General features: G+C 50.5%; 1 protein-coding gene across 2 annotated transcripts in view; it reads left to right on the forward strand.

The window, feature by feature from the left end:
* Positions 1 to 11435, forward strand: part of Mam (neurogenic protein mastermind) — a 180211-nt gene extending 168776 nt beyond the window's left edge. For both annotated transcript variants that reach the window (XM_076910999.1, XM_076911000.1), the window contains 5 exons: positions 2779 to 3117; positions 7584 to 7761; positions 9179 to 9475; positions 9839 to 10090; positions 10592 to 11435. In XM_076910999.1, the coding sequence (XP_076767114.1) occupies positions 2779 to 3117; positions 7584 to 7761; positions 9179 to 9475; positions 9839 to 10090; positions 10592 to 10833 (1308 nt within the window). In that variant the 3' untranslated portion in view covers positions 10834 to 11435. The remainder of the gene's footprint in view (positions 1 to 2778; positions 3118 to 7583; positions 7762 to 9178; positions 9476 to 9838; positions 10091 to 10591) is intronic.
* Positions 11436 to 11808: the final 373 nt, after the last annotated feature.

Consider the following 11808-nt stretch of genomic DNA (forward strand, 5'->3'; position numbering starts at 1 on the left):
GAATGCTCGGTTCATGGCTCGTCCTCGTCCGCGGAAGCCCCGGCAGTTTCGCCAAAACTCTCCACCTCCGTAAGCAGAGGATAACAAGACACGTGCTATGCAGATGTCGCGGTCAGCAGTTCCCGCCGGGACACCCCGTCGTGATTTAGGCTAATTATGCGCGACCCGTGCCACGACTAGCTACGAGCTTTCTCCTACGGCGTCATAACTAAAACCCACCGGTGTTTCCTTCCCCCTTCCGGCGGCCGTGGCTCCTCGTTTCCGTTGGGCTACGCGCGCGCCTAGAACTCCGCGTCCACGCGATGGCGGTTCCGAGTGGCTCTAATCCTGCATACAAAGCCGAGCCTTCCCCCCTCTTCTTTCCTTCGACGCCTCTAAATATTGTACAGTACACTCTGAGAAGAGTTTAGGTTTCCAGGAAAGGGTAGGATCGGGGCGAACGCCGCGCGTAACTTGTCCCTGGGTAGGCGCGGTTGATTTGTTACCGTTTGGAGAATTGAATGGCTCGAATCGAGATCGTGCGAGGGATATTTAATCGATCAAGAGGAAGGTTAAGCCGTAATGGCGATCGTAATGAAATGGACTGTTGGGGGCAGGGTGCCTGTTGACCTTGGGATAACCGGCCTGCTCGCTGCGATAATCGCGAGGCGAGCGCGTTCGAATTGTTCCGTGCGGTTTCAGTGATTATTGTTGCTGCGTCGATGGGTTGTTACCAGCGGGTAGGTTAGGGTGATGCCGATTGTACGCTGCGCGGTTCTGCGAAGGCGGGATTATTATGCTCTTTGTACGCGTTGTTCGTTGTGTATCGAAGTTTATGCGCCGAATTGATAGAGACGTTACGGGTGAATAGGAATTTCGCTGTTCGATCGAAATATCTGCTGCCGCGTGGTTGCGATTCGAATTAGTGGGCGAAGGTAGGTCCAATTCGTTTGGGTAATAGATGCAGCGATGGATGGTACTCTCGCGAGGTGATCGTAAATCAGACCGCAGCGTGATATTTTCGTACGGAGGGGGTTAAATATCGCGGAGCCGCGGACTTCTTGTTAACAACAGTAATTACGACAAAAAGCGACGGGGCAACTCGTACGGCAGATTCCGCGCGGGGAAATTATTTACAAATTTCCGTGGCACCTGACATAACGGTGGTTAGCGCGAGTGGAACGAGTGGCGTGGAAACGGCGTCGGAACGGCGTCGGGACGGGAGGTCCACCGAGCGCGTCGGGTCGCTAATTGCCGTAATGAAGATTATTCGCGGCGCGGTCAGCGCGAAAAGGGTGCGTCGTTGGCTCGGTGAAACGGCCGCGCGACCGTGCAGAAATTCCCTCGAATACCCGGCGATCTTTTGATATCCAAATATTTTCACGTCCACCGACCGAATTACGGGCTCGTTGTCCATTATCGCGATGTTCCGGCGCTCGCTTAACTCGGGGGGAAAATTTCGCTAATTTCCTCTGGCGATATTCGGAGCCCTTGGCGTCGATTCCCGTGCCAGTAACGTATCCGTGCTCGACAATTTTTGGCTAGCGAGAAGAAAATGCAGACTGTCGCGTGTATCTGTTTGCGTCCAATCTTTCATGATTTTATAACGATCGAACGTACTTGTACCGTGACTACTGTCAGCTGAAAAAAATCGATGATCGAACACCTCGACGTGTAGGTACACGCGTACGTAGAAGCTTGGAGTTGAAAATTTGATATCCATAGAAGACGATCGAGAGGCTTGGCTCGATTATTACGTGGTCGGTGCACGCGCTCTAGACCTTGTGACACTTAGCCAGAGCCACGTCGGTCACAAGTCGCTCGCTATAATAAAGTACTGACGGTGTACCGGATCGAGGCAATCTCCATACGGTGCGTACGAACAAAGGACTGGCAGAGGCGACCAATAAGTGGTTCGAGGCCAAAGAGGAATGTCGTGCGTTCTGATTATGCGATGCACCGTGATTCAAATTCGCTAGCGAACCAATTTAATCCGTACTGACCGTGTTTCGGTCGTTAAATCATTTTCGAGCTGTTTAGAATAACGCGGTGGTCGATACAATTTTCGATGAGAGAACAAATCATTTTCACACCCATTCGACCGTGCAAAAACGGTAAAAGATCGTTTCAAAATAGTACACGTTAGTCTAGATTACCGCGAGTCGGTTGTTCAGGGGTCAAGAGTCATCGAAGCCCTTGCAGGACAAGGATCGTGCCTTAAACCGCCCCCCTTGGGCCCTTTAGCCCGTTCGCTGCTCGGTGGATGAGATATTGGAGAACGGTAGCCATTCTGTATCATTGGCCGGGCAACGAGCGACGACAGGACAATAGTCGCCACTTGTCCGCCGCTTTTTTGCCAGAAACCAAATTCCAGCCCGCCTGTGGCGAACCGTTGTTCGCCTCCTGTAGCTCCGGATGAAAAGCGCCGGTCGATCTGATCTACCTTCGACCGTGGATCATATACGTAACTGGGCAAATCATACAGCGCGTGCACGATCACCGTGAACAACCGGAACGCAATAAAATCCACCTTTTACGCGCTCTTTGTGCGCGTTGCTAGCGTTAAAAGGATTCCCAAAATTGCGCCATTTTCGCGGACGCTATAGAGACAATAAAAGCGAAATGAATTTACCCGGCTGCGATTATACGTTCAGAAACCAGAGGCGGCTTTTACATGGCAACGTCACACTGGTCACGCTTTTGGATCGCTCGCATCTTACGCCACGGGTCGCGTTATCGTCCGCGATTATCGTCACCTGAAACGCTCGCTGAGCTGCCATCTCCATCTCTCTGTTACAGGTGTCAGCAGGTCAGCACATGCAGCTCACAGGCGACCTGAAACCAGGCGTGTCCGTGGCTGCTCAGCAGGGCATGTACTTCAACCAACAGCAGAGCCAAAATCCATCCGGACCAGCCGGTCAGGCCGACACCTACTGTTCCGTCTCGCAGTCGCAGACCATCAACTTCACGCAGCAGAGCCTGAGACAGAGGGCTGCGGCCGCCGCAGCGGGTGGCGTCCCGCAGCCCGCTGGCGCCGCTGGTGCACGCAACCACCCCCAGCAAGTGCCACCGAACCAGGTGGACCAACACCAGCACGCGAAGATCATTCAGCAACAGCAACTGATGCGTGCTCAGCAGGTACGTCGAATCGTTCTTGAAAAAAATAGTTGCGATACCATTCGAAGACTTCGTGTCAGGCTTCACTGTACTAATCTATGCGCGTAGATGACGTATTTTATGCAACGAGACGCTTTATGCAACTCGTGTGTAAAAAGAGACGCGCGGCGGATGTGCATATCGCGCGTTTAAACGCGAGAGGTGATGCGCGAGTAGAAATAAGTGGTTTCCATTGAACTTGAGAGAATAGGATGCAGGAAGTTGCACGGCTCGTGCAACTCTTGCGCTGTCACATGCAAAATCGTGCGCCAAGTTGCGCGCAGAGTAGCGTCGTTCGAACGTAGCCTAAAAGCGCGTGCAGATGAGTGCAGCGCAAGATGAAACGCGATATGCAACGAGATGCGAGACGAACGCGTGCGTCGAGCCGTTCGTCGAAGACGTGCACGCGCATCTACATAAGTAAACCGCGTTACATTATACATGTTTCGTCGCGTTTGTTTCGACTTACCCTAAGACCTCGAAGTCCTTAAGGCAGGTCAGAATTTCCCGTTGTCCCTATTCCGCGCTTTGGCTGTATTTCCCATTTCCTACGACTATTAATCATCCGGAAGACGCAACGAAGAGAATGATTCATGTACGGCTAACTAAGGACTACGCTAATGCCCACACGCGATCGTGTTGCGCGTTGTTAGCTACATCGCGGTGCACGTTGCGCTACACGCGTTTATGCACGCCACAACACCCGATCGATCGGACGAAACTTTCCTCGAGATGTCTTGTTCCGTGATAACGTTCGTTTCCAGGGCGTGAACAGAGCGGTTTATGGTTTAATTATCTAATGGCAACGAAAAGATATTCATCTATGGTAATGCGAATGATGTTCCGTTCGTGGAGGGGTGAGAAAGCTCGATTCAGTGGCGGGTTTAGCTTAATCCTTGGTTCACAATGGTAATTTTAATTTAGGTACTCGAGTTATTGGTTCAGTCTATACACGCTATAGATTGATAGTAAAAAAAATGATACCAAGTCGCTATTTCGTTGCGCCAGTAAAATACTTGGCGCGCGTCTCGTTGCACCCCCGTAGAACCGCGTCTTCCATTTCTAGCCACCTGTAGCCCGATACCACCTATACGTACGCGGGTCTCATCCAGTTACGCGGATGTGAACTCTGGTTATTTGAACGACAAATTATAGGGAATTCAATGAAGTCCTATTACACGAACGATCCAATTATCCGAATCATTTTGCCCCTGTACGTGTTCGGATAAACGTTGGCCACGGTGTATTCGAAACGTTAAGTCCGCATCCGGCGCGGTGCAACAGGTATATCGCGGCCGGCTCCTCCGCAACTTCTGTTTTCATCGCGGCTGAAAGAACCGGCGCAAATAGGACGAGGCGTCTTGGAGACCGCCGGGACAATGAATGGAAACTTTTTCTCTAGCCGGGAAATCTGCGTTCCCCTGCACTTCCTGCTGGAAACGTAACGCCGGTGGTATTATCGCGACCAGTCGAGATCTCTCGACTTTCTTACGATGTTTACGGATGCGGTTCGCCATTTTCACCGGGTACCTTCGATCGAGTGAAATTCTTGCGGTTTGTCGATCTCTGTTTCTCCTCTCTTCGCCTACATCTATTTCACGGTATTTGTTTACGATGCATACTAAAAACAGGAAATTTTTTCATCGTATCCGATTGTCGTTCATATTCGCTGATGATTTTTTAATTATAGCACTGTCACGGTGAATCGCGAACGATACGATGATAAAGTTTCGCTTTTGAATCGAGCGATGGTGGGAACGAACGTTGCGAAACATCAGTCGATGAAAGGTTGAACAAAGTTACTAGTGAATGATGGGTGGAAAAAAAGTGTGTCGATCCGTTCCAGTTTTCATTTCACAAGCTACGTTTACGCGCGCGTACAAATAAGCAATTATCCAGCTGCTTAGATTTTCAGATCGCGAGCGCGGCGTCTACGACTCGCCGAATGTTTCGTCGAGGTCTTCCGGTTCTTATTTGAGGCCGTAAAATCGTCGATTGCCCCCAGAGTCGGCGAGAGGGAGCGAGAAAATGGAAGGCGGACGGTGCGTTTTGTATCGAGCCTGTTGTTCTAGTTACACGAGGTATAATGTAACGCCGGGAACTTTGCAATCAGACAACATTTGCATGCAGTCATTTACATCTTGTCCGGCACCGTGTTCTTCATCTTTTATGCATTTCCAATTTGCATCTGAAGAAACTGTGTCCACGAGCTCAATTACTGTCACCGGATCGTCGTCTCGCGCGAATTATCTCCCTCGTACGGTTGTTCTTCGCCGGCTGAGTGAAAAATTGCCGAACGATTAAACGTCGACTCGTCTGCTAAGGTTTTCGAGCGCGCGACACTTGCTCCTTGGGTCGTTCGTTAATTATTTCGCGTCGAATCGGATCGGTTGAATCGGCTCGCTCGAGTTGATCGAGTCACGTCGATTCTGGTCTCGCGATTCAACCAACTCGATTTTTGCAGCTTGGAGAATTGCAACAATCTATTACAACTTCTTCTAGCGAAAAAAGACAGCGCAATCGAGATTAAAATCTGTCAGGCGTGCAGAATGAAATTATTATTGATTTAGAGATCTGTAACATGCTGGCAGTCACGTTTTCCGTACGCGGGCACGCTGCACGATTTATTAACGAATGACTCAGTTATAAAAGCAAGCATTACTCTAACGACGTTAAGGTATCAGAGCGAGCTCTCTCGATCGTGTTCTAGTTACTAATTGTAGGTTTCACGCAATTGGTTAGTCATCCTTCGTCAGCTTCGTCCTCCTTCTCTCTTCTCACCCGCGTTCGAATCAGCCGCTCCATCATTCCGATACATTTTTCACGATGTAATAAAATAAACGTCCGGATAGATCGTAGGAGCTTACCGGTTTTTCTTCGCCATTCGATCGTCCCGAATTGTATCAGAAATTGAAAAAGATTCCTTCGAATTACGCGATTCGAGCCGGGCTATTTTCTTCGTAATCGAACTATCGCGATGAGCAATCGCGTTTCTAATTACCGTGGGAACGAGAGTGGCGTTTCCGTTTCGATTACCGAATGAACGCGAATGGAAGATTCTGCTGGTTCACGGGTGAAACGATCGATTTTACCACGGGGGTTGGCTCTCGACGTTCGCCTCGAAATGAACGAGAGAGCTCGTGAATGACTTCTTACGACCAAGTCACGATACCAACGCTTATTTGTAGTCGTATTTCTTTTTTTTTTTTTTAAATTCACCACTAATGTGACTCGTGGAATATGAGTGCAGCTCGCGGCGCGGAATTCAATGCGCGGTCGCATTTCGCGTTCGAATTTTCTCACGGTGTTAGACACGTTGTGCATTGGAAGTTAATTATTAGGCTTGGAAGTTCGAGTGACCCAACCCAGGCCTGATCTATGGAGAAACGCTCTCTTCCTACTTCTCCAACACGAATCAATGGGAAAATGCCCGCGAAATTGCTACATGCCAATTTCAAAGGTACTTCCTCCGTTCACCAGAAGCTCGGCGAGAGCGAGCAAACAGGGCGGCGCTCGCCTAATCGCAGGTTGTTGCGCGGCGTACAACGGAAAAATGTTTCTATTCAACGACTTCGATCCCTCTATTTTTACGTCCTCCCGTTCGATCCTTTCGAATGGACGCGAACCCGATGAGAAAATAAAAATTGACGAGGAAACGTCGATTCTACGAGGCGCGTCCCGTCGGAACCTGACGAGATTAACAAAGTTGGGCCACGCTGTGTAAAGCCAGCCGGGGGTGAGCGACTAGAAAACAGCGAAAGGAGAACTCGCGGTGGTGGTAAATCACCGTTGGTAACGAGGGGGACGTGTGGTCGCTGTCTCTGCTCGGCTTTCCGTCTTCATTGTCGTCGCTGGTGTCTTTCGCGTAACACCAGGAAGTGGAAACGCAATCCACGAGGGCTTGTGCAACGACACCGATGCTCGGAACTTCCGTGCTTCCGTGCCTGGCGACAATGCCGCGAGTAACGAGCATCGATGCGTGCCCCGAGCCTGCTCGCGATTATTATTCCTCGAGGAATCCGTTGGCGAGCTTTCTAACCCGTTCGCCGCTGGTCGCCACCGTTGGCTTCCCGACCGAATCTCGCGCTCCGTTCTCCACCTTTGTTCCATCGTTGTTGCACCGCGTTAACCTTGAAACGCTACCGGTACTCCTCTCGCGTCGATGCTACACTCGAACTGCGGAGGTACTCGCGTTTTGTTAGCCGCGTCGTGCTCGTTGCGAAATATTCAGCGGCACTTCTGTAATCTAACGACTCCCACGCGAATGCCCTCCTCCGTATGGACCGACTCCACTACCTGTGCACGCGTTTTGTTCCAACGATACAATGGACGTACGCGCGCGCACAATACGTTTGCGGACTTGGAGTCGAAGTCACAATACCCGAAACACGAGATTTGGCGTAATTGAAATCCATTGTACGGTTCGTTCTTTCTTCTTTTTTTTCCAGGTGATGCAACAACAGCAGCACATGGCCGGAGGGATGGGCGGCGTGAGACCGCCGCCACCCGAATACAAAGCGGCCCAGGCCCAAATGATGCACGCTGGTATCGGCATGGGTCAGCAGGCTAGGTTTCCCAATACAGGACCTATGCGTAGAGTTACGCAACAACCCATGCCACCCTCTGGTGAGTACCGTGTGACGTAGTTCCGGACGGATAATCGAGATCATACTCGGTTCAGCTTGAGATCCGCGCGATCGTTATCGTTGTCGAAGATCGGGTATTTTGTAAGTTAGCCTACGAAAACGAGGGTGCACGCGTACGGGCGTGTCGGTACGCACAAATGGAGACGCACCACGTTCGGTTCTCCGTTTCGCTTTTTACGAGGAAAGTGGCGACGGTACGTTACTTTCATATGCGCTAGCCAGAGTCGGAAGGCACTTAGGGTAATGAGAAGCTGGGCGCTGCTATCGATTTCTACATCTTCCGCTGGCGCGACGAATGCACTTTCGGAGCTGTTCGATAGCGGTTTGAATTTCCCTCTGCCCCTCTGTGTCAACTGATCGAATGATAACCGATCGACTAGCGCTTGGAAATGTTTGCGAACAATGTTTTTTAGGATCCTATGATACTTCTAAATAAAAAAAATTTTGAGATCTTTAATAGTCCAGCGCGAAACGGAACGGAGTAAAGAGATTTTTGCTCGACATTTTTTCCCTTGCCAGTAATCCTGGTTACACGGAAGCACGCAAATCGTAGCCAAGCAGACGCGAGGAGTAAACGGTGAATAATCGTGGAAAAACATTTGACCGGTCCGCCGAGCATCCCGTTCGAATAATGTTTACACACTTCTTAACCATCGGTTAGACAACTATTCGAGGGAAATGAATCCGATCTCTCGCTGGATTTGCTCCAGACCAGAAAGGAAAAACGCGAACGGGGTAGCGGCGGATGCGGAGGGTGTCGAGGGCGGGGGGTGAAAGTGAAGGAAAGAGGATCGTAAATATTCTTGTACACCGTAGACCCGTACACGAGCCCCCTATTGATCTGCTCCGAGCTACTTTCGTAAGATTCTATCCAAACGAAAATCCACAGAGCATTAAACTTGCGCCACGTTTTCCCCCGCGATACGTGTCCTCGTCGCGTCTGTGTCTTGTTCGCGACGCGTACGCGCTGCAATCGTTGCAAATTCGCTTTCTTCCGTAGACGCGACTTAATTCCTGTTTGATATCAAACTTCGGCGGCTCGATTAATTTTAATCAAACTTTTTAATAAATTCCATTTCGTAGATTTCTTTGTTCCCCCCAAAGAACGGTGTTTCAGTTCCGCTCTCCGTTTCTTACGTTACGAAACTTTACAGTTTTAATATTCAGCGTCAGTGAGAGTTTTTTACACGACGATATTCCACAGCGACTTTTTATCCGGAAGCTCAACTCGAGCGGCGATAACACGCTCGTCCAGTTGATCGTTAAGCGTTCTAATCTCGCGTTATCGTATGACACGGAGACGAATCGAGGGACGATCCTTAGAAAATCGTAGAAGCGTCGCAGCAACGTATAGCCAACGGGCTGTTCGTACACGTTCCTCTCTCTTGAATCCGCAGGTCCGATGATGAGGCCGCAAATGGCGCAGCAGCAACAGCAGGCGTTGCACGCCGCCGGTGGCAACATGTACATGGGAGGCGGCGGTATGGCCGCGATCGGTGGGATGCATCAGATGCATCAGCGTCTCGGTTATCCTAGGACGAACAATCAACGGCCGCCTAACGTCAGCGTAGGCCCGCCCGACGGCCTTGGCAATAGCATCGCAGGCCGTGGCGCCCAGCAGGAGTGGCGACACGTACTCATGCAGCAGCAGGGCTTTCAGATGCGATCGCAATTCAACCAGCAAGGTCACCAAGGTAAGCGCCTCCCGTCCATCGTTCTCGTTTGGTGACTCGCGCGAGGAGTGTCGCGTCAGAGTTATCGAGTAGCGACAGGATCTTGAAGTTTTCAAAAAATCACTCGTACGAGTCTCGAATGGGTCACTACCAAAGGGTAAATTTCTCGCGCGAGGTCTGATAATCGCGCGAGCCCATAATTTACCCGGTCCCGATCTGAATCTCGGTTCCGTTGGTGGAAAACAAAGTGTCGAGCCAAGAGATATACACCCCCGCGACAACCGCTCGATTAATCATCACGGCTCTCCTCCCCGTGAGCGTAAACCAGTTATCACGGCTAAGCGAATCGCGTTAAATCGTTTCGGTCGGTTGCTCGTTTTCCAGGTGGATTCGGCATGGGTGGCACGGGCGGTATGCAGATGAACGCCGCGCAGATGCAGCATCAACAGTTGATCCGCTCGCAGAGCGGCGGCATAGCCGGCTCCGGTATGGCGAACAGCACCCAGATGCAGCAGCTACTGTCCCAGCAACACCAGCAGCAGACCTTGGCCATGCAGCAGAGCAACAATCAGATGTCGCTGCAGATGCAAATGTCGCAGACGTCGTCGGTCAACTCTGTCAGCAGCACCGGAACCGGTGAGTCTCTGATCGCGACGATCGCTTACTGCGATACACACCCCGCGGCGGAACACGAGGACGGAATATTTAATCGATTTGATCGATCAGCCGTCGATCGTTGTTAGACGATAATTTCGCGATCGATTTAATGAAAGCGTAATTTATTCAAATGAATATTATCTGATTAAGCGCGCTGGCTAGAACAAATCGGAGGTTGGATGATAAATTATCGAATGGTAATAAGTTCTCTGGTCAGGAGACGCTCTACATAGTAGTCGATGAAGTAATTACGTTATTCAATGATGTTTTTGCGATCTTTTCTAGTTTATATTTCCGTGATTTTCTTATTCATCCGATTAGTATAACAAGTCGCTGCGGGGATACGGATGATTCTCTTGGATTATTCGATCGATTCGAAATCGACGAAGCTTGTTCGACGATTATAGTAAAACGAATCGACAACGAGTAATTTTCACCGATCGTTTCGTGGTAAATCACGTGGAAACCGATTCCTTGCAGGTTCCCCGCTGCACCCGCACCAACAGTACGGCGCGGGCAGTCCAGGAGTCCGCAGTTTGCCACAGCAGCAACAGCAACACGCGCAACCGGCCGCAACCACCACGGACCCGTCCGTGGCCGCGGCGGACTTCAGCCTCGAATTTCTGGAGAACCTACCGACAGGCGACACGTCGAACTTCAGCGCTCAGGAGCTGCTGAATTCCCTCGACTCGACGGCGGGCTTCAACCTCGATATTCTGTAAGGCCACGCCTACCGCGGTCTGTTCGGAAGATCGGATATTAATTCACTCGCTGACCGGTTTAAAGCGAACGCAAGAAAGAGGCAACAATGACGAGGAATGCGTGGACGCGCGTTAGGATCGATCATCTGACACCCACGTTTAACAGAGACCCCCCGTCCCATCCTCGGGAGGCACACGCAACGTCCGCGTAAGCACAGCATCCGTTCGACGTCGCGCAGCGTCCGCCGCCGCGTGCTGCGCCGATCGCTCCCGTTTACAGTTCCTCGTGATCGATGGGAAAGAACGCGGGACGTAATCGTCGCGCCGATACGGAAACAATTAGTCGATCGGAGTACACGGTAAGGTCTATCGGCCGGTGGAACGTGATCCCGTCGTTCGTTAGCCTCGGATGAAAAGAAGGGCGAAGACTGTGGGAGTGAAGTGAACGGGGCTGTGAGAACGGCGAATTAGTCGAAAGTAAACGAAACGAGTGAAACGGGGCGAGGAGAGAGGGATTATTGATTTCGGTGTTGCGACGAACCACTTGGCCGAGCCGCGACGATCACGATTTCCCTTCCCCTCCTCCTCGTCTATATACACATATATATATATATATATATATATATATATATATATATATATATATATATATATATATATATATATATATATATATATATATATATACGTATATATAGAAAGGAGTACACGTCCATCGTGATCGGACGTGTTCATCGATCGATCGAACCTCGATGGGGTGGTGTTTGATTCGCGGTCGAACCGGACGATATCGTGATATATATATATTATATATAATACGTCGGTGACGTGACACGTTCACCGTGTATGTGATAGTAAAATGCATACATACGCGTGTATAGGAAAAAATTGCCGGCGTCGAACCGTTTTCAGTCGCGGTTGAGTCTCCTCGGGAAGTTTGAGCAAGCGGTGGGTGGCCACGGAGGTTGGAGGTTTGCTCGTCGGAGGGCATCCGGT

This window comes from Xylocopa sonorina, chromosome 3 (genome assembly GCF_050948175.1).
Source record: "Xylocopa sonorina isolate GNS202 chromosome 3, iyXylSono1_principal, whole genome shotgun sequence".
Classification (NCBI taxonomy): domain Eukaryota; kingdom Metazoa; phylum Arthropoda; class Insecta; order Hymenoptera; family Apidae; genus Xylocopa; species Xylocopa sonorina.